This window comes from Notamacropus eugenii, chromosome 1 (genome assembly GCF_028372415.1).
Source record: "Notamacropus eugenii isolate mMacEug1 chromosome 1, mMacEug1.pri_v2, whole genome shotgun sequence".
NCBI classification, from domain to species: Eukaryota; Metazoa; Chordata; class Mammalia; order Diprotodontia; family Macropodidae; genus Notamacropus; species Notamacropus eugenii.
The window spans coordinates 374829039-374856505 of record NC_092872.1 but is presented as its reverse complement, the minus strand read 5'-3'; the positions used below and the strand labels follow the sequence as shown (position 1 = coordinate 374856505).

At 37.0% G+C, this 27467-nt stretch overlaps 1 protein-coding gene across 1 annotated transcript in view; it reads left to right on the top strand.

Annotated features, from left to right (window-relative positions):
- The window catches only part of PRELID2 (PRELI domain containing 2), an 89084-nt gene that overhangs the window by 47670 nt on the left and 13947 nt on the right, over window positions 1-27467 (top strand). The window contains exon 5 of the mRNA XM_072630647.1: window positions 12336-12441. Within this exon, the coding sequence (XP_072486748.1) occupies window positions 12336-12441 (106 nt within the window). The remainder of the gene's footprint in view (window positions 1-12335; window positions 12442-27467) is intronic.

Genomic DNA, 27467 nt, shown 5'->3' with positions numbered 1-27467 from the left:
GCTGACTGGTTAAATGACTTACCCAGAGCCACATAGCTAATATGTGTCTGATACTGGACTTGAACTTAGGTGTTTCTGACTTCAAGTCAACACTTTTCTTTCCTGGGCTGTAAAGGCATACAGAGAGGGTAAGTTTTGATGGAGGTAGGGAAGAAATAGGGAAAGTCGGAGAATATGAGGTACTACAAGGCAGATAGGCCTAAATGGAATGTTTTCATAATATGTTGTTGGCATGAATGGATGAAGTTATAATCTTTTGAAAGATATAAAGCAATAAACCATAATCTATTGGCTTTTCACCTCTCCCTCTGCCTTCCTTTACAATACCATAATCTTCATCTACACTGTGATCTCTAAACTGTTGACCCCTCAGTTCTCTCCCAGGCAATCTCCCCTACACTATCTCCTCTTTGACCCATCTTGGCCTGTTGGTGAACTAATTAAACTCTACGTTGTCTTCCTTTCCTGAATTCTTCCCCCATCTCCCTTAGCCTCCTTTTATCACATTGTCAATTATGTCCAGTCAAGTTTCAGCCTAGTATCACTTCCTCCTTTCATCACTTTTTCTCCTACATATATGCTGTTGAATGAAGATGGAGAAAATCATGTAACTGTTCTGATTGGGTACATTACAAATATATGTTAGCAGCAGTCCTCAGTGCTGCTAGGTAATCCTACTATATACTACACTTACAAACTCATTATCCTATTCTCCACAGCTGCTCTTCTAAAATCTTTCATCCATTCTGAAACCTCCCATTATTCTTCCTGTTCTCATTCTGAGCTGTGAACTTTGCCTCATATTTTACTGAAAAAATTGAAGTCATTTGCCTTAAGCTCCCTCTTTTCTCTTCCTCATCTCCCATTACTCAATTGTTTTTGGCCACTATCACCTCCTTTACTCCTTTCTTACATGATAAGGTGGATTTCTTACTGAGGCTAACCTCTCTACTTGTTCAAGCAATCCCATTTCATCTTTTCTTCTCTAAAAGATTACCCCTTTAGTTATCCCCACTTTTTACTTATTTTCAATTTCTCCATGTCTACTGGTCCTCATATCTATCCCTGTTAACTATCATCATGTATCTCTTGTCCTTTTTAACCAAACTCAAAAAGGACATCTATAATAGGTGCCTCCACTTTCTCTCTTATTCTCCTCTTCACTCTGTACAATCCAGCTTCAGACCTTATCATTCCACTGAAACAGCTTTCACTAAAATTAGTAATGATTTCTTAGTTGTGAAATCCAACGGCCTTTTATCAATCCTTATTCTCTCCTTGACTTCTCTGCAGGCTTTGACATTGTTGATCATTCTTTCCTCCTTGATACTCTCTTCTCTTTAGGTTTTTGGGACAGCACTCTCTCCCGGTTCTCTTCCTATATATTGGACCACTCCTTCATCTCTTTTGTTGGATCTTCTTCTAGGTCATGCCCTCTAACCCTAGTTGATCTTCAGGATTCTGTCCTGGACTGTCTTCTCTTCTCCTTCTGTACTATTTCAGTTGGTGATCTCATTAACTCCCATGAATTTAATAACCATTTCTATGCTGCTGATTTTTAAACCTACCTTTTCTTCCCTAACCTTTTTGTTGATGTCCAATCTTGCATTTCCCATTGCCCTTCAGACATTCTTGAAGTGGACATCTAGAACACATCTTAAACTCAACATGTTCAAAACAGTTTTAATTATTTTTCCCTCTAACCTTCTACCCTACCTTCCCTATTACTATAGAGGGCAACACCCTCATCCCAGTCCCTCAGGCTTTCCCTGAGAAATCATCCAGGACTCCTCACTATCTCTTACTCCACTATATCGAATAAATCTGCTGCCAAAGCCTGTCAATTTCACCTTTGTAGCATCTCAAATATACCCTTTTCTCTCTTCTGACACTGCTACCATTCTGGTGCAGGCTTTCATTATCTCATGCCTATACTATTGTAATAGCTCCTTGATGGGTCTGCCTACCTTAAATCTTTCTCCTCTCCAATCCATCCTTCATGTCACTAAAGTGATTTTCCTAAAGCACAGATCTGGTCATATCATCCCCCCTACTCAATAAATACTGTGACTCCCGGGATCAAATATAAAATTGCATTCATCATAAGCAAGTTCCTTCCTACTTTTCCAGTCTTTTACATTATTCCCAGATTTGTTTTCCAGTGATACTGGTCTCCTGGTTATTCCAGGAACAAGCCATACCATCTCTTGACTGGACATTTTCTCTGCCTGTCTGCTAGACATTCTGCTAGAATGCTCTCCCTATTCTGCTCTGCTTACTGACTTTCCTGACTTCCTTAAGTCCCAACTCAAATTCCATCTTGTACAGAAAGACTTTTTCAATCCCTCTTGATTCTAGGCCCTCCCCCTCTTCTTTTCTGTTTATCCTGTATATAACTTGCTTTGTTTCTATTGTTTGCACCTTGTCTTTCCCTTTAGGTTGTAGGTTCCTTGAGAGCAGGGATTGTTTTTTTGCTTCCTTTTATATCCCTAGAGTTTAGCACAGTGTCCAGCATGTAGTAAGTGCTTATTAAATGTTTATTGATTGATTGAATTAAAATTTCACTTTTGGGGCTCGTGGTTAGGGGAAGGGATTATGTTTCTTCCCTTGATACAGACCTTCCCTTTTCATGCCTTTGATTTTTGTTTATTCTTTAAGCTATAGGGATAGTTTAGTCTATTTTATTTTTTCATTCATTCATCAAATATGAGTCTGCTAAATACTATGTATCCTCCATTAAAGTCATTCTTTAATGCCTCATCACAGTGTAGATGTGATTTATGATTCTCAAAGGCTATGCTAGTGGGTCACTAGCCTTGGCATGTCTTGCTAATCTAGAGTGGCAAAAATAGCATTGGATGTACAGTTAAAAGACTTGGATTTGAGTTCCAGCTCTGTTACTTACTGTGTAATCTTGAACAAGTCATTTAACCTTTCTGAATTTCATTTTTTTGTTCTATAAAATGGTAAGTCTTTCATAGATTGTTAATTCTAACTCTTCCAAAACTCTCACATTCCTGTGAGGAAGCAGAGCAACTTGGAAACTTCATGATGTAACCACTTAGCATGGTATTATTTGTTATTCAGTGTTTGCCCCATCTAGGGAGTGGGTCATTGGGTCTCTCTAATCTTGGGGAGACCTGTAGAACTTTGAACCTGCCTCACTTATCCTTTCCCAAGCATGTGCAGATATCTCCTCTTGCTTTCCTCCCCCTTTTCCACTTTGTCTCAATGACCATTCTAAAGGCATAAGTCATTTGTAAGGATACCATTAAATTCTTAAGAATAAATTTCCCAGTAAGCAATTCAAGAAACCCCAATTAGACATCCTTTTATTTAAAATACTTGTTATTAAAGTGCTACTAGGGAATCTCCCTCCTCTACTCTCCTCAACCCCACTTCCATCAGTCTAATCTTATGCTCATTGTGATCCTTCTATACTTTCTGGTTCTTGTGATCTGAATACTATCTTAATACTAAGCTCCCCACATGTCCAAAGGATACTTTTCCTATCCCAAGAGAGAATAATAGCTATTTACTTAATCTAATATTGTATAGTGAGTAGAGTTCAGGATTCAGTCATAAGAAACCTGGCTTTGTATTTCACCTGCTCTTTGGGTCTTTTTATGATTTCCTCATGAGACCTGTTACTTCTTTTGCTTTATTGTGACGATTTAGACAAGGGATTCTTTCTCAACCCAGGAATCCATGAACTATTTTTGTCTTGATAATTGTATATCAATATAATTTGCATCCTTCAAAATTCTATGTATTTTATATTATGTATTTAAAAATATTCTGAGAAGGCATCCATTGATTTCATCAGATTGCCAAAGGGTACAAAAACATAAGGTCAAGAGGACCTGATTTTGATCCTGCTAATAAAAGACTTTAGGTGTGTGATTGTTACTACAACGAGTAGATTGCAAGTAGTCAGAGAGGGCTGCAGTGTGGATTTGTTCATTTGTTCGACAAACTGTTAACACATCGATGCCTAGTTCTTCCACTCAAGACTGTAAGCAAAAAAGGTATTTCATTGTACCCATTAAAACTAACAGTCAAATTCAGTTGTCTTGGTCTCTTCAGTAAATTCTACTTCCCCCTTTCCCCATCAATGAAAATTCATGGAATCATATTATAGTCATAGATTTTACCTTGCATAGGGCATTTGTATAGAAAGTACTTTGTAGGATTTTTGATTTTCTTTTTTTATTGGGAAAGAAAGAAAATGAATGCTTGATAATTGAAAAATAAGATAAAAAAAGAAAGCATCCGGTAAATAGAGGAACACTATACAAATATGAATTCACTATTAGGATGATAAATTTCTGCTTGATTTAATTTGATATTTGATGCTAGAAACGACTCTAGAGATTATCTAGTCCAAAGCACCCATTTTACAGATGTGGGAACTGAGGCCCAAAGAAATGAAGTGATTTTCCTGAGGGAACACAACGTGTCAGTAGGAGAACCAGCTTTGGAACCAAGGTCTTCTGACTTCTGGTCCGGAGTTCTTTCTTCAATATTACACTATACCCTAGCTCAGAGGGAAAAATGGCCAAGGTTAAAAAAAATCATTCTACTTCAAAACTTAAGTTTGTCATTAATTGAGTTGAAGAAGGAGGAAGGGCATCTCCCTTGTGTATATTATTGCACCAGAGATGGAGTGTTTTTCCTGTTTCTTTTCTTTCTCTTTTCCCCCCTGAAGCATCTGGTCTAGAACATTGCTAGAGGCAGTATTCTGGGATGGATTGTCAGTTGGATTATTCTAATATGACAGTTCCTATGTTTCCAGAGACAAGTAGCTCCCAAGAGGAAAAACTAAAATTTCAGTGTTTAGAAAACTTTTTTGGTTTCTTTTGGGTTACTTATTTTTTGTTTTTTTCTTTGAAAGAATTGGGTGAACCTGGACCCAAACCCTAGATTATAAACTCTTTAAGATTAGAGACCTTGACTTATTTATCTTTTCATCTTTCTTAGCACCTATCAAAAGACCTGGTATGTTTATAAAAGTTATTTGCCATAGTTTCTACATTGTGTAAAGAATAGAAATACATGATTTTAAAGGTCTAAGATGTGTATATGATGGAATAATGAGCTGCAGAATCTTTTCGTAGTAGGCATCCAAGTGGTTAGGCATTTAAAAAAATTTTTTTTTGCATATTTGAGGAAAAAGATTGTTCATGGCATGGCACAAACCAAAATATATGGCTATCTAGAGAGCCATATTGCTAAGTGACATTGTTTTCTCTTTTCTCTGAATTTTCCTTTGGGAGAAGTGGAAGAATCCTTTGGACTTACTGTAATTACATTTATACCTACCACTTGCTGGCAATGTAAATGTTAGACAGGATTGGTGTCTGCTCAACTAGTAAGGTGCATTCCTATTTCTACTGTTTCCTCCCATCCTTACCTAACCTTTTCCTTAAATACTCACAACCAATTGTCTGCATTGTTGTCTTCCTGCAAGAATGAATTTTATAGTAATAGTGATATTTCCATAGCATTTGGAAGTGTCCAAAGTGCTTTTCTCACAACAACCCTGTGAGGTAGGTAGTGTAAGTATTATTATCTCTATTTTACAGATGAGAAATCTGAAACGCAGTCAAGTGGCATGCGAAAGGTCATACAGCTGGTGATTGTCACAGCCAGGACTCCAGTTCAGTACTTTTTCCATCATAGTGCTGAAACAGATTATGTAAATAGTCCCCTACAATGCCTTGCCCAGGACTTTCTTTTCTTTTAGTAGATAATGAGTAAATAAAGCTTTGCTTTTAAATAGTGTGGAAATATAATCCACTCAGGTAGAGACAGTGTGGTGTAGTAGATAGATTATTAACCTAGGGTTCAGGAAGAACTGGGTTCAGGTCTTTTAACTCATTAATTATCTCGGGTGTCACAGACAACCCCTTCCAAGATTACAAATTGTAAAATAGTTGTGGTCTGCCTTGGTGGAGGTGATTTCCTCACTGGGAATATCCTATACCATTGAAATCAAATGCTTTTTTTTTTAAAATAACAAATCAAAAGTGTTTTAAATTCATTTAAGTGAATTCTAATTTGAATGGGAAACCTGGTTTAATGTGGGATTTTTAAGTCTGTGTTTCCTTTGGAGGAGTCCACTTGCTCTGTGGTGTTGAAGGAAAGGCTTGATACAATCTAATTAGACTGATCCTTCTTTCATCTTTCTCTTTCTTTTTCTCCCTTTCCCCTTTCTATTTCATTTTTCTTTGCACTCTTTTTTTTTTTTTTTTATCAAAGGCACTTTAATTAAACTCCCATCATGAAAACAATTAGGCCAGATTTGCCATACTTAACCAGTCAATAATTCAGTGGTGGGATCTCGTTAATAGACTTTGCTCTCCCCATGACTGCCATCTCAGGGATTCAGGGTAGGTAGCTATGTGCTGTAGGGATTAAATGGCAATCAATATTTTCCATGAACTTTTTGTCCTCCACAGAAAGAGATAGAAACACAACTGTAACTAAATGAAGCTGAGACAAAGGGAGGTTAATTATACCCTGTGGTTTACTTTAGCAAAGCAGTTTCTAGGACTTGGATTATTCTTTTATTTTCTTTGATCCCATATGTTCCATATTTAATTATACCAATATGATGGAAAAAAAATTATAGGTGTGTCTCAGACACAAAGATTGAATGGGCCTGGATTTGTCACTAAAATTTTCTAGCTCTTCCTGTTCTGTTTATTGATCAGCCAGGTGAAGACTGCCCCCTATTGAATTCAGCAGCATGAATGCTGGCGATATTTTCCAAAGAAAAAAGTGGGAAATCTGATATGGAACGTGTTCCACGTGCTTTCATTTAATGAAGAATACTCAACAAATATTTTACTTTTTAAGTATCTGATATATTCAAGGAACACAAATACAGAAAAACAGGAAAACATTCTTGCCCTCAAGATGTTTACATTTGAAGTCTTTCAAGTTAATCAATCATCAGTGGCTTGGATAAAGTACAAAGAACAGTTCTTTGTATATACGGAGGAGTGGCATGGGGGATAGTATTGTAGAATAAGGGATAAGGATTTGAAATGACCTTCTTAAACTACAGAAGTAGATTATAGAAAAAAACTGCCAAGAATGATGGTATAAAGTTGAATGAATGGTAGTTTACAGGGGGGCTGTATGGTACTTCTTTTTATTCACCTCTGATTGACTGTTGAGCACTCTTTCAAGTTCCCAGGGCCATTTCTATCCTTGTATTTCACTGCAGGTGACTTTACCTCTTACTGAAAAATTGAGGCCATGCATTGTAAGCTCCCTCGTCTTTCCTGCTCGACACTTCCAAACCTCCCAACATCTTTAATCACCTTCTCTGCTTTTTCTAAAGAAGAAATAGTCTTCTCTCCTAAATAAGGTTATATTTCCACTTGCGCTATCCCCTTCTATTTGCTCTGAAATCCTGCCCCATTCATTTTAATCACTTATCTTCAATCTGCCCTTATTTTTCCCCATCACTACATCTTTAAATCATCGATTTCTGGTCAGTTTGTTCCCCGTAGAGGCAGCGTAGTATAATGGATAGAGAAGTATCCTTGAATTCAGGAAGACCTTCTCTGCTGCCTGAAAACATGCGTTGATCTCTTCTGAACTTAAAAGTTGACCAGTATCAAACTGGTCAAGGTTAGATGCCACTTCTCTTTCACTGCTAAACCTTCGTAAAAGGTTGTTTACACTTACTGTTTTTGCTTCTCATCAACCCCTCCCTCCTCAACCATTTGTAATGTGGCTTCTGATCCCTGGACCCAGAGTTGAAAAACAGGAGGAAACTGAGCTGTAATTCATTTGGTAAATTGCCTTAGTGCTTTAAATGATGCTGGACTGATCTCTTATTCAAAATTCTTTCACATTGAAGGTTATGTTTTATATATATATATATATATATATGTATATATATACATACATAAATATATGTATAAAATATATATATTGCATATATTATATATGTATTTCTGTGTGTGAATACACACACATTTACACACATACACATACATGCATATATTTATTTGCTAAGTGCTGGGGATATGCATAGAAAAGCCTGGTGGTCTCTGCTTTCAAGCACTCACATTCTAATTAGGAGAGAGCAGATATAGAGAGGGTAGGGTTCAGTCATAGCCCAGACTGTGAGAGGAAGCCCTGAAGCACCTTAGGGTGCATTAGCAAAGCACTTAGTGGTGTCCAGGGGTCTGGAGAATTCAATGACAGGGAAGTTAACAAGGCTCTATATTCTTTCATCTTACCAGAAAGACTGTAGTTATTAACTCCTTGCCATATGTGAACTAATTTAATGAATTTTCCATCTAATTGCATGTCATGGTGTAGGGGCACAGGTATTCTTCATTTCCTTGTTGTTTTTCTCTTTGTGGATAATAAGGACCTGTGATTTCAGTGATACAGGGAGGGATCCCAGGTGAGGGAACTCCATCTACCTATTCTGGGAGGCTCCTTCTCTGCAACTTACAGTCATAGTAAATTGGTCACATACCCAGTATATGTCAGAGGCCAAATTTGAACAGAGGGCTTCCTGACTTCAAGGTCAGCTCTCTATCCATTACATCGCTTTGCTTCTATGAATAAGAAAGTGATCAGAATTCAGCAGTTTAAGGGCATGGTAAAACAAAACAAAAACAAAACCCAAAGACATTAAATATCTAGAATGAAGAATATAAGAAAATACTCTTTATAATCAGCACATAGTAGTTCTTTATTAGGTACTGTGTCCAGTTCTAGCTCTTCCTAAAATGCAATGTGGAAAAGACTTGAATCATCTTATCATCTTTCTTAGACACATGAAGAACTAGGAAATAAATGGTGAGGGGAGGAGAATGAGATGGAGACATAAGAGAATAGGTGAAAATAACTGGTTTTAGCTAGCATGGAGAAAAGAAAGCTAAGGAATGATTTAATAAAAGGCTTTAAATATAAGATAAGTTAAAGATTGTGCTCCTTTGCTGAAAATGACTTCTAGTAGATATGTGTGGACTTTTTGAATCAATCTGCACATGAAGTGCTCTTGCAGAAAGGTTGGTGATGAACTCTACTACCATCTTCATTGAAGACAGAATGAAATAAGTGGACATATAGTAGTAACTCATATTTAAAAAAAACACAACAGCTTACAAAGCACATTCCTTATGAATTCTATGAGGAAAAAGATACAAGTATTATTATAACTGTCACATTTGCCCAATGTGAAACAACAGGTATTCTTTTTTTTTTCAGTTTTTAAATTAATTTATTTTTTACTTCAGATTTGTCATGAAGTTGTTTCATGTGATGCATTTCAAATAATTTTGAGGTCATAACTGTAATCCACCAGTTACATACAATGGTTACATGAAACAGGTATTCTTTAATTACTTCTTGTTGTCATTTTCTGTGTGGATAATAAGGGATAGGGACCTGTGATTTCAGTGAAACAGGAACTCCAAAGTGAGGGAACTCCATCTACAAATGCAGGTAAGTGCCTTTTTTGTGGCCTATGTTCTTAGACATGGTCACACAGATATTTGTGTGACTCAGAAAGAAATTGAGTCTCATTGATGAGGTAATTGGCCTCCTGTCTTATAGCAAGAAGGAGCAGGACTCATAATATATTTTCCCCAGTGTACAGTGCTTCATCTATATAAATCATAACTTTAAGGATTTAGTTTGAGTATGTATAATCCAAAAGTTGCTGATCAAGCAACACTTGGATGTTAAACACTGGAATGAGTTATTGAGAGAAGGCATAGAATTTCTTGCCCTTTAGTTTTTAAAAAATAAGCTATCTTATGACAAGGGCATAACTTCTATTTTGAACCCTATTATTCTAGGATATGTGGGTAGATTCTGAGGACATTTATCAGAAGGTTTCTGCTATAGATGACTGAAGGAAATTATTAGTTAGACTACGATGTAAGGAAGAATTTCATTAATCTGTCACCTAAACCTACTTTGAGAACTGTGGTTTCCCTCAAATTGTAAGAATGTTCAACTTTGCATTTTAAATATTAAAATCTCTAAAGTTCTATGCTGACAACCTAATCAAGGAAGAGAAAGATTAATGTCTCAAGAATATAAATTTACGCAAGCAAATTATTTTAAATGGGCTTAGACATGAGAGATAGAAGCAACCTTATCTAGCCTATGAAAGCATTTTGAATATTTGGATAAACTATTTTGTGTGTGTGTGTGTGTGTGTGTGTATGTGTGTGTGTGTGTGTGTGTGTGTGTGTGTGTGTTTGAGAGAGGGAGAGAGAGAGAGAGAGAGAGAGGGAGAGAGATGAGTTTTGAATGCTTTTTCCTTTGCCTTGTGAATCAGAATGCATAGGCTGTTCTTCTCAGTGGAAAGAGTCCAATCCGGGGCTTACAGGGACAATTTAGACCATGATAACAAAGCTTTTTGGATCCAAGAACTTACCAGAAATGCCTTCACTGTGAATGCACATTACCAGGAAACGTGTCTTTTATTTTCTCTCTTATCCATGTTAAAGGAGATGGAAAGCTACAAATATTCCCCTTTACCTCTTTTGATTGAAAATAAAATTTGGGGGAGAATGGAGTCTAAATGACTCAGGAGAATGGTAATCTTTCATTCCCTATGTCACCAATTCATTTCTATTAACCCAAGATGCTTTTTTGAAAGCCTGTAAATTCATCAGTGTCTTGGTTGTCTTTTAATGGCCATGTAGCCAGATGACAATGATAGGTCCCATGGAGATAGTTTCAGAAAAGGACAAAAATAAAAGGCGAATATAATTTAATGCTTCTTCCTAACCTCTGAGGAGTTCTTCTTTTGAAGTAGTTAGAACATATTAGTGAAATAGTGAAGAAGGCTATAAAGTAGTTGCTCTCTTTCACCCTCCCCCATCCATGAATAGCAACAATAAAAGGTTCCAGACATCAGGAATTTTAAAATTCATGTTAACATGCCACTTTCCTGGAAGAAGACTATTAAAAACATTTAGATAAGAATGTTTTTGCCTCAATTTAAAATATTATTAAAAAATTCATGATTTTTGCTTGAGTTAGGAAGGGGAGTTTATTAAACTTCCCTGCTACGTAGCAGCAAATGCTTTCTAAATGATTGATTTAGTGGCAGTGCCAGAAATATGGAAGATCTCCCACACCCCAAGTCTATTATCTGAGGTCAAATTATCACAATGAAATTTTAGGGTACACTTAGCTGTCACTTCATCTCACAAAGTATGAGAACATAACTACTGAATTGAGCTCCTGGTTACTTCTGGTTAGGGGCATGCTTTGCCAGGCCTGTGGGGTCTTTGACTTTGGACCTGTCATTGATCCCACAAGTAGCAAGACCGCAAAGAAAGCAGCAAGAAAGAAAAGTCAGGGCTTCTGACCCTTCCTTATATACAGGCACAGTGGGCAGAGTGCTAGACCTGGAGAAAGGAAGACCTCAATTCAAATCTGATCTCACACATGTACTAGCTGTGTGACCCTGAGTAAGTCACTTAACCTCTGTTTGCCTCAGTTTCCTCAGTGCAAAATGAAGATAATAATGCCACCTATCTCACAGGGTTGTTGAAAAGAGCAAATGAGCTGATACTTATGAAAACACTTAGCACAGTTCCTGGCACATAGTAGGCATTATTATCCTCTTCCCTTCCTTGTCCTTCAAAAAACTTAAAACAGTTCTAATATTTTTTACCCTTCTTTTTGATCTTGCTTAGGACTTTCCAGCATTTTAACTGATGGAGAGACCAAATGTTATCTTAGCTCTATACCCATACCTTTGTTTTATGCTGTTGAACAGCATAATTGATTAAGACAAAGAAGAAGTGGGGGGACAAGGCATATAGAGAGGGGTTAGATTGACTCACCCCATGGCTGATCTTGTAAATTTATCACTTACTGCACAGATTGCTCTTGTAACCTTGGACTGGGTCCTCTGACACATTCTAATCTGTAGATTCGCAGGGTAAACCACCTACCTCTGTGTGGATGGTCATTACAAAGGGCCTCCTGGCTCAAGGAGACAAAGGTAACAAAGAGCATAAAGGAACAAAAGTGCTATTAAGTCTGTCCTAAATGCGTGGCTTAACCCAGGTTTCCTTAGCCTGTTTCCACACTTGAAAAGATTCTCTCTTTGTGCAGTAACAGGTTAACATTCCCCTAGGGTTTTTACTCAGCACTTTATATATTGGGGTGTCTTGCATCCATTACATAGATCAAAAGGCAAAGTCAGGGGGAGAACAAAGGTGTGTCATTACAATATAGTAAAGATAAATGATTCTTTTAATTTATTGAAAATTTGTATCATCTTTGCACAGAGAAATTAAATTACATCACAGGGATATGTTCTGTTGCAGGACGGAATTCATACAAAGAGGCAGAATATCAATCACTGGGGCAGGATTTCTCAACTGCATATTAGAGACTTTTGCTCGTAATTTTCTAAAGCAGGGTGCCCAGAAGGTAAGCTTATTTCCCTTCTTCCTACTAATCAGTGGCATTCCCACCTTGCTGAGTCCTTATTCAAGTCTCTTTAAAGCACTATTCATTCTGATAATTTCACTTTGGATTTCATGCATTATGTGAGCTTTGGAACTGCCTGGAAAAGTCCAGAAAAAAATTCTTTCTTTCTCCTTGCTTTTTGACATAAACCAAACTATATAACCTTTCAATTTTATTTCTCTAATTACCCACAGGAACTCCTTGGTTAATTCAGACTGTTCTACTCATTGTCTCCCACGCATAGTTTGCATTTATGCCAGGCATTCTTGATTTTTATTTTGGTCATGGATTTTGTTTGGTACTCTGAATACTATGGACTCCTCAGAATAATGCTTTTAAATTTATAAAGAAGTATATGGGATGATAAAAGAAACTAATTATATTGAAGTAAAAGTATAATCTTTTTTTTTGTCCAAGTTCACAGACACCCTGAAATCCATCCACAGATACTGGAGTAAGCCCCTTTGATCTATGGCATTAGAGATAATTACTTGATCTTTGGTTTCATTGGTACAAGGTGAGGAAAGAACCATTATCAGTGTAGATTTATGTCTTTGCAACTTGCAATTTTAGAGAGTTTCTAGAGCAGTGAGGTGGTGTAGTAGATACAGCATTGAACCGGGAATCAGGAAGACTCATTTCTCCTGAATTCAAATCTGGTCTTAGATATTTACTAGCTATGTGACTGGGCAAGAACTTACCTTTGTTTGCCTTAGTTTCTTCATCTCTAAAATAAGCTAGAGAAGAAAATGGCAAACCACTCCAATATCTTTGCCAAGAAAGCCCCAAATTGGGGTCATGAAGAATTGGACATGACTGAAATGGTAGGACAACAAATACCCCTCAAAACTGGGGGTCCCCAAAACCCCTTTGTTATTGTGTTCAAATATAAACAGGGTTTTGTGACTTGCTCAGGTCCATACAACTAGTAAGTAACTGAGGCCAGGTTTGAAACTCCGGTCTTTCTGACTCCAGGCCCAACACTCCAGTGGATCACCTAGCTGTCCCCAAACCCTTACAAGTCAAAGTCAAAACTCTTTTCACAATAAGATATTTTAATTTTTAATATGGTAAATGTTGATAGCTATAAGCTACGTAAATTAGAGCTCTTGGAGTGGGAGGAGGTGTCCTCAGTAATTTTAAAGAGCAAAATGAGGTCATGAGACTAAAAAGTCTCTGAGAGCTTGAGTGACTTGCCCACAGTCACATTTGCCAGTAAGGACTTTAGCCCAGATCTTCTTGGCCTTGACACTGGCTTTCTATTTACTGTCATTCTGTCTCTTTGTCTTTGCTAATTCTATTCCCACTTCACATATTATGCTCTCCATTCCTCTCTGCTTATCCAAAACTTGCCTAGTGTTCAAAGCCCATGAAGTTTTCTCCTAGGGCCATGAAGTTTTCTCCTAGTTCTTATCTGTCTGGAGTAATATTTCTTTCCTACAACTGCCATCTATTGTCTCTAGCAGATGTTGGACACTTAATTATATTGTTTAACTCTTCAAGTATCTCCAAAACTTGACTAAAGCTGGAGGGCAGGGATCATTTTTTTAAGTTACGTAAGTATCCTTCCCGGTACCTAATATAGTGCTGAACACAGACCACGCATTCCTTGAGTATTTGTTGAATGAATGAAAGAAAATAGAATCAGCAAAGTTCTCTACACTGCTTCTGATGGATAAGACCATAATAATTTTTGAATGATTTTAAAGCTTTAAAATAATGTTCTCAAATAGATGGATGCTTTTAAACAAATTTCTCTGTTCTCCATGACTCAGAATGTCTTAGAAACAGTACAGCTTTTCTCCCGTTCATATTTTACTTCTAATTTATTGTTTAATGGCTTTTGTTTAGTTTGGAAGCTTTTTAGGGGATATTCTATTTGCTTGAACATCTTGATACAGTTCCTTGTCATACAGTAAGCACTCAACAGATGGGCAAGTATGTGGTAGTGGAGGGTGTATAAGCCTTAGAGTCAGGAGGAAACTTGCATAGGCATTCCAACTCTGATACCTGTTAGCTGTGTGACTCTGGGCAAGTCATGTAACCTTCCTGAGTCTGTTCTCTTATCTATATAATGGGGGATTATACTTGTACCACTTACCTCATAATGATATTGTCCACCAACAATTTATTAAGCATGTATTAAGACCCTACTATGTGCCAGGCACTGTGCTGGGTGCTTAAGATATAAAGACAAGAGTGAACCAGTCAGTGAGCAAATCCCTGCATTCAAGAAATGTACATTCCATGGAGGAGAAAAATGTACATTTATAGGTATGTGAAAAACATGTGCAAAACAGGATACAAGGTCATCTGGAGGGGAGGCCGTTACTATCAGAGGGAACCAGGAAAAGTCTCATGTAGAGGAGACAGAGCTATGTCTTGAAGGGGCCCAGGATGTAATGAGGAGGAAGATCTTCCCAGGCACAGAGACAGGAGATAAAATTTAGTGAGTGAGGAATAGTATGGTCAGTTTGTCTGCATTGTATAGAGCTTGGAGGAAGGGAGTAAAGTATAACAGATAGATAAGGCAGCATGGGACTAGGTTTCGAAGGGCTTTAAATGCCAAACAGAAGAGTTTGTATTCGATCCCACTGAAGATAAGGAGCCACTGGAATTTATTGAGTGTGTGTATGTGTGTGTGTGTGTGTGTGTGTGTGTGTGTGTGTGTGTGTGTGGTGACATGGTCAGGCCCACACTTGAGGAGTGTTACTCTGGTAGCTGTGTGTGGGATGATATGAAAAGGCAAGAGACCTGAGAAAGGGTGTGAAATTAGGAAGATCTTGCAATAGTTTAGGTGAGAAGTGATGAGGGTCTTAACTAGGGGGATGCCTATGTGAGATGGATTTCAATACAGACTTTATGACCTTTGTCTGTGGACTAGCCTAATTGAAGGAAGGAAGGAGAAAGGAAGAAAGGAAGGAAGAAAGGAGTAAAGAAGAAAATAAGCACTTATTAATCTCTTCTCACATGCCAGGCACTGTACTAAAATGTTTCGTTTGGTTGTCTCAACAACCCTGGGACGTATTATTGTTATCATGGCCATTTTACAGTTGAAGAAACTTGATGCAGAGAGAGGTCAAGCAACTTTTCCAGAGTCATGCAGTAACTAAGTTTCTAAGGCTAGGCTTGAACTCAGTTTTTCCTGAATCCAGGCCCAATACTCTATCCATTATACCACTTAGTTGCCTTTAGAGAACTTTAGAAATGCTTCTGACCAGAAGGTCAGCCATGAGGAAATCATTCCCATGCTCAATGCATAAGAACTATTTATTTAGGCAGTTGTTTCCTAATGTTAGGGTTGTATACTCCTAGGGGCCTTGGAGTTATTGGTCCAGGGATTTTTTGAGACTAGCAAACATTGACCTTTTCCTCTTTATGCAGTGTGACAGGAGGTCGGACTGGAACTCCTAATCAGGTCTTCTGGTCATCTCCCTTCTACCCACTTGCTCTAGGTGGATGAGGTATTTGATGAAGACTAGCACCTCTAGCGTGAGGCCTTACCAAGCCCTTTTCAGAACTGCTTTGGTGTCTACCTGGCACTCACCTCTCACTTGTAGCTACAAGAAGCTGTAGCATGTGTAGTGGCCACACCCCACAACCTGTCTTAGCAGATTGGCTAAACCAGAGTGAGAGTAACTGATAGGCTTCAAACTTGTTGGTGAGTTGTAGGGGGGCTGTCTACTCTATGAATGTGAAGACTTCTCCCAGTGGAATGGGTGGATGAGAACAATTTATTCCCATAGCCGTGAAGGCAGCTCAAGCAGGTGCTTTGGAGCTCTTGGAGCTTGGGCAGACATTGAAGACACCAAGGTCATCCACTGTATTCCAGGCCATTGCCAATCATCTTGATTTCTGTCTTGCCACTGGACTTCAGTGACTCTGAAAGAGAGAGTGAGGCTGATGACTGTGGAATTGTGACTTAAATCCAATTTATGCATGAATCAGGATATCATTGGTCTTCTTCAAAACTGAAGGACAAACTTTGATACTGAATAAATAAGCAAATATGTTTAGAGACTACAAAAAAAATTTTTTTGTAGTGGAGAGAGAGGGTCCAACTTGTGATCAGAATAATCTGGGTTTAAGGCTCACTGCTGACTTCGATCATAGGAACAAGAGGTAGCTAGAGGGTGCAGTGCATAGAATGCTGGACATGGAGTCAGAAAGGCATGAGTTCAATTCTGGCCTCAGATTTAATAGCTGTGTGACCCTGGGTAAGTTGCTTAACTTCTCTTTACCTCAGTTTTTTCTACCATAAAATGAAGAGATAATAACAGCACCTACCTCAAGAAGTTGTTGAGGTAATAACTATTAAAGTGCTTAGTGCAGTGTCTGGCACATAGTAGTAGGTAACGTATTTTCTTTCCCCTTGCTTTCAGAGACCTTTTTGGCAATCTGGTGAAGCATAAGGAATCTTACAATCATGTTTTTGAAGACATAAAATAAAATTCATAGGATTACAAAAGAAATCCATTATAATGAAGTACAGGTATAAAAAAAATGTTAAAAAGTTCACAAACCCCCAAGTTAAGAGTGCTTTCAGAGTCTAAGGTTACAAGTTAGTTGTTGATCTAAACTGGTAGGCGGTATTTCTTCACTAGGAGCTCCCTATAGTCAACCAATCAATTAGCTAATCAGCAAGTAATTATTAAGTACTTACTAAATAGCAGGCAAAAATCACACGGTATCTCTGTGGTGTTTAGGTTTTATTGGTGGAGACAACATGTACATATCAGTTAGTTATATACAAAATCTTATCCCAGTTATATACAAAATAAATACCAGATAACTCTCTCTCTCTCTCTCTCTGTTGTAGCAGATATCTATTAAAATTTTCCAATGTATGTAAATGATTTCATAGTTGAGAAAAAACAAAACTGTCTAAAAGTGTTCCTGAATTTACAGTAGCTTTTTTCATCACATTATTTTCTCAATTAATGTACACTAATAGTGCAACTGTTATCATTTGGGCATCCATAAGATGTCTCATGTTAAAAAAGTTTCCTCATACTCACAAAGGTTGGGAACTGCTGTAGTAAGGCATGAAAGGACTTCAGTAGAAGGACTGTCAATTGTGGGAAAATCTGTACCCATGAGATCTTTGATGCTTGAAGGATTTTGTAATTGTTTTCTAATTCGTGAAATATAACTTTAACGAAACTCACAAAATAGCTTAGGTGTCAATTCTTGTATGAGTCTGTTCCTAATAGTCAATGTAGAGTTTATGAACTAAAGAAGTAATTTCTAATAATTTTCTATTTATCTAAGTATTGCTACCAATAAGGAATTGGAGATTATTTTTTTTTTCCCTAACACAACTGTTCTTTTTTTAGCCCAGTATTTCTGAGTACTTAGAGACTAGGAGAGATGCTACAGAAATGTGGAGATCTCATTTTGCATTTGTGTAGCATTTTTTAGTAAAAAAAATTAGGTTAGTGAAATACATTTGCAGCATGTGCGAAAATAATTTAAGCTATTCCACCCCCTCTATTGTCACGATCTCATCATTATTTCCATTGTATTAAGGAGGAAACTGAAGTAGAAAGAAATTGAATTCAGCAGCTTGTGATACCAGAGTGTGAGGACTGTAAGGGACCTTAAAGAACACCTAGTTCAGTCCTCTCATTTTAAATCTGAGGAAACAGACTCTGAGAGTTAAAATAACTTCAAGTGGTATGTGGAATGTCTTGGGACAAAATAAAATAATTACACTTATTGACTTATACAATAGGCTTACCATTTTTTAATATTCAACCTCCCTCCCCCCCATCTTTTAACTTGCAACATATTCTCCTTTTAAGATAATCATTTGTTCTGCAAGATTTGACATTGAATCAAAATAAGATTTTGACAATCCTTAAATTCTTTATCATGAAACTACACTTTGATCACATTGGATTTGTAAAGTACCTCTGATAAACAGTCCAAGCCTAACTTTGATTGTAACCCATAAGTTTTCTTTAAAAAAAATTCAGTTTTATTTTTAGTTTTGAATTCTTTCCCTTACCCTTTCCCACTGAAAAAGCAAGAAAATTAAAGTCCATTACAAATTTCTGCATTAACCATATCCAAAAAAATCAACAAAAGGTAATCTTACAAAAGGTAAGAAAGAGAAGAAAATATGCTTTAATTTGTACTTTGGAGGGTCCATCAGCTCTTTATCTGAAGGTAGAGAGCATGTTTCATCATTAATCAACCTATGGGTTTTCAATGGTATTTAATTTGGGTGAATTTCTAGACAACTAAATCATGTTAACTTCTAACTCTTGAATAAATTTCTTAATCTTTGTGATGTGGCATGATGCAAAGTCCTTTTGCAATAATCTTTCTCCATTTGGGAATTATGGTAATTCTGGAACAATTTTTTATTCGTCTATAGCAGCATATTTACTGTTCTTTCAGTGGGGATAATACTTGCAGGTTCCCTCAAAGTAAAGAAAAAATCCTCAAGGCATTTTTGGGTGGATGTTTTCCAGTCTGATGAAGATGCTCAGATTTTACAGGCTTACTCAGACTTCTGATAATGGTTTTAGCAAAGTCATGAAAGAAAAAAGTGAGTTTCCTGAGTGAAAATAATAAAAAAAATATTTTTCCAGTCTCCATTCTCTAGTCCTTTGTTTTGTGTTGCTCAGGACAAATGTATTTTTCTTCATAGTAATGATTAACAGGTTTTTTTTTTGTTTAACTAGTCTTCTTGCTAGTTCTTTGAACTTTAAGCCAGTGCCACACTGTAGAAGAAATCAATGACAACTCTTCTAGTTGCCAGGTTACTATGAAGGTCTTAGTTTTCCATGTACTTAATTAGGTATTTTTTGTAGTCTGTAAGTTCTTGGCATTGTTTTTCATTTTTAAGCACACTTTCCTTTGTGCTTTGGCATGACTGATCCTGTTTCTCCATTGGCTTGAGTGATCTTTGAGGCATTTTGACTTTTTCACAGCAACCTGTAACTTGAATAATCATTGAAGTGTGCTTCATAAGAGTTTTTGCACATTTCCTTGGAGTAACATTCACTCTTGAAGAGACATAGAATTAAAAACACAACAAAAGAGAGAAATGAAACATATATGCATTGCATGAAATCCAGCATTCAGTTAGAAAGAACTAATTGAAGGTGGGGAAGGTAGGCCAATTCTATGATGGTCAGATATTCTGTGTCAGCCTGGTGTCATTGGAAGCAACATGTCCATTGCTGTCACAAAATTATTGCTTATCTCAAGGAATTTACACATCACTATTTACCCATACTCACATGATGCAGTGAGGTCAGTAATCTTTCTGATACAATCAAAAAATTAAAAATAAAACCACCAAATCACCTTTGTATGCCTCAGTAACATTTTCCCAGTTTGAATGAGACTCCAGGAAGCTTAAATTAATAACAAAAGGACTCCTTATAAGGTCAAAAACCATGATCTCTTCTAGTTATTTCAGGTTGTTAGTCAATCACTATTTTCTTACTCCATAGAACTCTTGTCCCTTAACATGGTCCATGGGAAGGGGACAGTGCCTGCATGTCTGCCTTCACACTATGGGGAGGGAGTGATGGCATAGTAGTGGTTAATTATTGTAATGATGAGACAGATTCCAGGAATGTGAATAGTGGTCTAGACAAATTGCCACCAGAGAGATTTGGGCATTCTGCCTTCTATATGGTATCAGCTTATTATTTTCCTGAAGCCAACTTTCTTAGTGTGGGCAAGCAGTGTATCCTGTAGAGGATATGTTGATTGCTAGATGGACACACAAACACACACACACACACACACAAACCCTAGTTTTAATTTAGTGACATTTTTCCAATTGGTTTACCAATTCATCAACAAAAAAATACATCTCATTAAATTCTTCTATCACAGAGATTAGTTATTCATTGTGAAATGGGACTTAACCACACATTTCCCACTTCTGGGATTGCCATGGATCTGTAGCTTTTTGAACTCATTTTAACAAAACAACTCCATATGTCAGTTTGTATTTTACCAAAAAGTACCTCTTCTTTTATTGCAGTGGTTAATATCTATAAATATGTTTCACTGTGTATAAGCATTTTTCATAGGCATCTGCATTCCAAAATCCACTATATAAGAGGGAAAAAAACCCCAAAGGATAAACCTACCATTTGAAGGAACAAATAAATATTGCAAAATCAGTTTGATATAAAGAACTGCAATGTTGTAGGAAACCTTCCATATATCAGGGGTTCCCCCCCCCCCAACTTGTTATTTTTATGAGGCAAGCTTTTCAAGATTCTTCATCTGGCTTAGATCACTTGACAGTACTGATGAAATATGTGCTCTCTCTCCAATTTCACAGAGTTGATTTCCGGGCTGTAAAGTCATCTCTGATGATAAAACTTTTCAGGAGCTTTACCCATGCTTAATAAATTGGCAATCTCTTACTAAGGGCAATTTCAAGTCCACTATTGAGAACTGAAATGGATTGGTCTATTTTATTTTCAGATCTTAGCTATGATGAGAATAATGTAAAGACTTTTGACTTTAATGATTTTTTTCCTGGTCAATTTTCTTTTTTAAATTAAAAGAAAATAGTGGTACCCATGATCACATACATCCCTTTAGCCACAACTGCCTGTCCTGCCATAATCACTAGAGATTGGTGCCCTTGGATAATATCTTTTAGGGGAAATGTATCCCCTAAAATTGAAAATGAGGAAGATTCCTTTCTGAAAATGAGTATTCTGTGACAGCAGTATCTTTTGTTTCTTTTACTGAGCTTAAATTAACACCTGCTATGCCATGAATGAAACTTATAAATCAAAGGACCATCAATGACTCATTTGACAATCCCAGTCATATAGGTTTGATTATTAGTAATACTTTCAAGAATCCCATAAATCAGATCATCAGGATTTTGAGCTGTTACATTTGATGAAACTTATCTAAAAAGTGTAAAGCTAAGCTCTTAACTGAAATGACAAAGAATGATTCTAAAAGACCCCAAGTGAGCTGATATTTTTCTCTTGCAGAGGTTAGTGGTCAGAATGCTTCAGCATGGTATAGTGGAAAGAACCCTGGATTGAGGGTCAGAAGATTTGGGTTCTAGTACTCATTTTTCCACTAACTTGATATCTCACTTTGAGTAAGTTACTTCAACTTGTTGGATTGTTCTTTGCTTGGTAAAATGTGGAGGCTTGGACTAGATGTTCTCTAAGATTCCTTTCGTATCCCAAATTCTCTGTTTGTTGTCTGTCCCCCACCTCCCAACCAGCATCCTGACCCCATCAGTATGTTAGATTTTCATAGTGAGGACATGCAAATATCCCTTGCATCTTCTGAAGAGGTTCAGTCTTTAAAGTTGAAAAATAATCATGATGATGCAAAATAGGTCCAGGGTGGTTAAGTGATTTGCTTAAGACCACAAAGATTGTAAATAGAAAACTGAGATTTGAATTCAAGTTCTCTGGCTTCCAAGTCTTGTCATTGTTACTACTTTGTAGCTTTTTAGCTATTTGGGAGATTATACTCTGATTCTGTGTTCCTCATTCATTTCAGAAATGTTTGAGTATTGTGCTAGGTCCTAGAGGAAAGGAGCCTAAGAGCATGAGAAAATGCTAGTATACTTTAGGTCATATGGTTGAGTAAGTGAGGAAAGTGGCTGAGTCCCTGGTGATTCCAGCCAAGACAAAATGGGTCTGGAGACTCGAAAAGGAAAGAACTTTGCTTTGACAGAGGTCAAAAGTGAGCTAAGAAAATGGTTCAGCCTTGGATCAGAGGATGAGAACTGTGTGAACTCATAGAAGAATTTAGAACTTCAATGCTTAGGACCTAGAGATTTGACCAGATGATCAGTCTGGATAATGAGAATAAAGGAAGTTATCATCTTATGGGTTTGGGATTTAGGGAAACAGCATTTGAGAGAAATCAGGGGTCTAAGATGAAAGTATTGATAATGATAATAAACAATATTACATACATTATGTTAGAAAGTTATAAAGTTGCCATGTCAGGTGCGAAGGGAATTAGAAATACACTTATAATAAAACACTCGCGCTATCATTCTCATTTAACATTCATTGGGTATGCTCATGACCTTTAACTAGATACCTTGTAGAATACAAAGAAGATATGATCTTTTTTTTGCCATAGAGCTTGCCTTTATTGACATGTAACTAGCAGTATGTCTTTCATGAAAGGTAGTCCAATGGGACCTTATCAGTTTTTGGGGAAAAAACTCCACCTGAGCTATTAGTTTTCTATGCTAATTTTCCTACTCTGTTCTTGCTAATGTCAAAGAGAAAAAGAATAGCATTTATGCCAACATTTTTACTTATTCCATACAAGGTGCCTGTAGACTTTTGTAAGAGTATAGAGTCAGTTTCAGTTTCAAAACTGAAATTGAAAGCCATAGTCCTGGTAATGCTGCTTTAAAATAGCTTGAAAATGGGGACTGCATCTGTAAGTTGTATAGGGACAAAGGTTATTTGATCTTTGGGTCTGTTACTGATCAGAGATGTATCTCCTTCTTGGACTATACTGTGATGCAAGTAGAGTCTTGATGCTTTCAGACCCTCAGTTTTACCACTGGGACTGGGAAAAAGGCATCTGAGTATCACAGAATAGTCACTTACTTAAGGAAGTTTGGAGCTTATATAACAGACAGTATAGTTCCTGTAAAGGTGGTGCAAGGGTTGTGCAAGATTTTTAAGATTCCTGATTCCTGTTGTATTCCAGTTATCTTAGCCTTGGTTATCTGAGATGTCACAACTGGCTCCCCTGGCTCTTCTTCCATACTCTTCTGGGTATAGTTGGTTATTCCAGAGTCCTCCATGTATCATTATGTTATTGGCCCCTCTGTTTAGGTAACTTCTAGTGACAGGCTTCCAGGAAACTATATTAGCTACAGTGCTAAGCAGGAAATTAATGCATCTCAGTTTGAGGGAAAGACAAAAGAACTCTTATTCACATGGATCCCATTTGACTGGATTCAGATTCTTTACCTCCTCAGTTTACGTGTGGGATGCTATTCACTAGGACCCAAGGTCCAAGGTAACAGCTGGTTAGTCTTAAATAAAAATGAACAAAAATCTTAATTTATTTTAATCTGAACTAGCTCAGAAAAATACACACCTACTTGAGTTGATAATTCATTTGCATAGAAATAACACCCTTCTTATTGATACAGCCTTAAGTCACATAAAATTTTAGGACTATTTTTAGTAATTTAATTGTCCAGTGTCCAAGATATAATAAAGTAAATGGCAAGGTTTGAGAATCGGAGGACCTTTGCCACTTTCTACCCGTAAGTGACCTTGAGTAAATCACTTAACCTCCCTGGGACTCAGTTTCCTCATCTGCAATGTGAAAGAATGGACTAGATGTTCTATAAAGTCCCATGTAGCTCTAAATATGATCCAATGAACTTGGAAATTGAACTATATTACCTAAGGTCTCTTCTGCCTTATTAATGTTGCATTTATTAATGGCCTTTTAAAATGTTTTTATTCATACTCTTCACTTCATGGATGTTAAGATTCCATCAATGGGATTCTCCCTTTGTTGGTGCAGATTGTGACCCATCCATTTCTTTTTACCTTGTGTAATTCTTATATTCTTATAGACCCACTGTATGTTAGAGGCCTAAGAAAGGTATACAGTAAAGTTGCCATGTCAGGTGCAAAGGGAATTAGAAATATACTTATAATAAAATACTCGCACTATCATTCTCATTTAATATTCATTGGGCGTGCACATGACCTTTAATTACATACTTTGTAGAATGCAAAGAAGACATGATCTCTTGATGCCATAGAGCTTATAATGTAATCAACTTGCTTGCCTTTATTGACATGTAACTAGCTGTATGTCTTTCATGAAAGGCAGTCCAATGGGACCTTATCAGTTTTCTAAGTCTTAATAATAACCATAATAATAGCTAACATTTATATGCTGCTTTGCCTTTTGCAAAGTACTTTTCATAAGTTATCACATTTGATTCTCACAGCAACCCTGTGAGATATGGGCTATTATCCCATTTAATGGATGAGGAAACTGAGGTTTAGAGAAGTTAAATTACTAGTCTGAGCATTCTGAGATCAAGCAAGGTGCAGTGCTTGATCTCTTCAATAATAATAATAGGGATCTCATTCACAGAGGAAATTCTTGCTTTATGGTAGAGATAGACTATCCTTTCCAAATCTAAGATTCTGTAAAGTGTTTTGTTCATAAGAGAGAAGAGTGTGGCAGTATTCAATGATTCATGACTTTTGAATAGTTTTTTTCCTGTAGCAGTGAACCGTTTGCCCTCTTTGCCAACTCATTAACTAACAAGCATGCCTTTTCAAGTGGCTTCATGAATGGCAGACAGCAGCTGGAAGCATCGTCATAGGTATTTTCTTAGATTCATAGAATCACAGAATTTAGAGTTGGAAGGAATCCTGGGGATCATCTAGTCCCATTCTATTTATTTGCTAGATAAAGAAATTGATATCCAAAAAAAGGAGGTAACTTCCCCAAGGTCACATAGGTAGTTATTAGAAGAGGTAGGATGAAAGGACAAGTCTCCTGATTGCTGGTTTAGTTTCTAGACTTCTCTACTTGGTATTTAAAGCTTTTAAAATATGGCTGTGCAACTTACTTTTTTAGCTTTATGATATATTAACACTTCCCAGGATTCCTTTAAGTTCCACTAAAATGCCATCTTGTACAGGGAGCCTTTTCCCAGCACCTTTAATTCTAGTGTCTTCTCTCTGAAGTTATATCCTATTTCCCCCTGTACATCTTATGTCTGTATGTGTTTATTTGTTTACCCCATTAGATTGTGAAATTCCTGAGGGCAGGACTTGTCTTTTGCCACTTTTTGTTTTCTCAGGGCTTAGCAAAGTATATCAGTGTACCAGGGTACATAGTAGGTACTTAATAAATGTTTATTGATTGTGATTATTTGAACCCACTCTGATTGGTATAGCAGTTTTAACATTTTTTGTTTCTGACACGGGCCAGTTTGCTTCTCATTAGGGAGTCTGGGGGTCTCTGTTCATTGAAGTTCACAATATTAATGCTGAACAACCTGATTCGGGTGGCCCTCTGCAGCTCAGAAATCCCAAGCTCAAGAGATCCTCAAACCTCAGTCTTTCCAGCAGTGGGCATAATAAGCATGCTATACCATCTCTGATAGATTTATTCTCTATTAAAGACAATTGGTAGAGTTAGTATATCCATGGGGGAATAATTAATCCATATAAGAAAATCTGGTGTCAAAGAGAGTAAACAATGACTGTGAAAGGAAGAGAAGTTTTTCTAAAAAACAAATGTATAAAAATTGATAAATGATTCCACTGTTTCTCCTACCTCTTTTTTTTTTTAAGTTGCAAAGAAGCATTGGAATGCATGTGAATTTGTGGGCCTTAGGATCTTATTTTTATGTATTTTTATTTTTCAAAAGAGTGACCTAATTGCAGACAGTGTATTATCCTTAGACAATTATGTACAGAGGTTTTATATTTTTATTTTTGGTGGTTTTCCTTCATGTAGCTTTTGTTTCGATGGTTCTTGTTAATTTAGGGTGTTGAAAGCTTGATTGTTTTTAAAAAAACATTTTTCTTAAACCTTGCTATGTGCTCATTGTTTTGCCACTTCATAGGTAATTTGAAGGATGAGGAATAAAGATGAGCAATCTTATTTATGTTGCTAATCGTAATTATAGCAATTCTGTTTTAAGTTGTAACCTGATATCCTGTTTAACCTCTGGAGATTTTGTCTCTTGGAAATGAAAAGCCTACTCAGCTCCAACAGCCCCTTAGTATGAAGTGAAGGGCTCTCCTATCTTAGTATTAGATCATCAACCAAAGAAATATAATTGGCAGATTTTGTATTGAAGCAAAAATGGTTCCTGCAGGTGAATGTTTGCCTTCCAGCTCCACTGGAGCATGTGAGTAAAAATAGATGTATTCAGATCTATAGCCAGGTGTTTCTGTCCTTGGGGACACTTCCAAGAGCTTCTCACCTTGCCATACTCAAGTTTGAAGAATCAGAACTATTCAGACATATAAATGGGGTGGGTGTGGGGAGAAGAGTGAGCCTTTAGTCATCCATCTAGTATTTCATTATTACCAAAAAAAAAAAAGTTAAGCCAACCTTAGCATGATAAGATGGGTTCTATGAATAGCAGAGCATCATTTCCTTGAACTTAGAATTCAGATTATCTTGTATTGAGTGATTTGTTAAGGAGATGCCTGTGAAAGTACCAACTGTATTCATCCTTTCCATTAAGGACTATGAGAATTTCATATTCTCATTAAAGAGGGGGAAAAGTTTTGTAGCATGAAGTGGAGATAAATCTGGATTATTGTGTCAGTTTACTGTTCTGGCCTTGACACTTAAGGTGTAATGATTTGGGTTGCCTCTCAACACAAAAATGAATCATACTCGAGACCGAGTTTATAAACCTCTAAGGGAAAATTATATTATGTCATATATTCTAACAAGGTATTTGTATTTGATAAGGAGCCCACTTCAGACACTCTGGAGATGTGATTATTCACAGGAGTCAGTAAGAAAAGTACCTTTACATTTTTTGTAGAGGTCATTTACGTTTTCTTCTAAAGTCCTACCCTGATGTCTTATTGTAGTGTGGAGATGATTCTGGGTTCTTGAAGGCTATGCCAATAGGATCAAAAATGCCGGTAGTTCCTTTCAGGTGGGAAAGGCTTCAGGTGTGGGCCCATGACAAACTGTGTAAATTTCGTCGGAGGACCATGGCCCTGGATGAACTCGGTGAGACTCATAGCCAGTTTGACTCTGGGGTGATGAATTTTTTAAACCACAATCATTCTCCAAACCCATCTACTAAATTACAGAGCAGGTTGCAATCTGTACAGTGGAGAGAGTATCCAAACTGACACAATCACAGATCTTTGAGGTTTTATTTGTCTGCTCTGTTCATATCACTGCATGGTACAATGGAAAGAGCACTGGATTCAGAGATGAGAGGATGGGGGAGGGTTCAAACCCCAGCTTTGCTACTT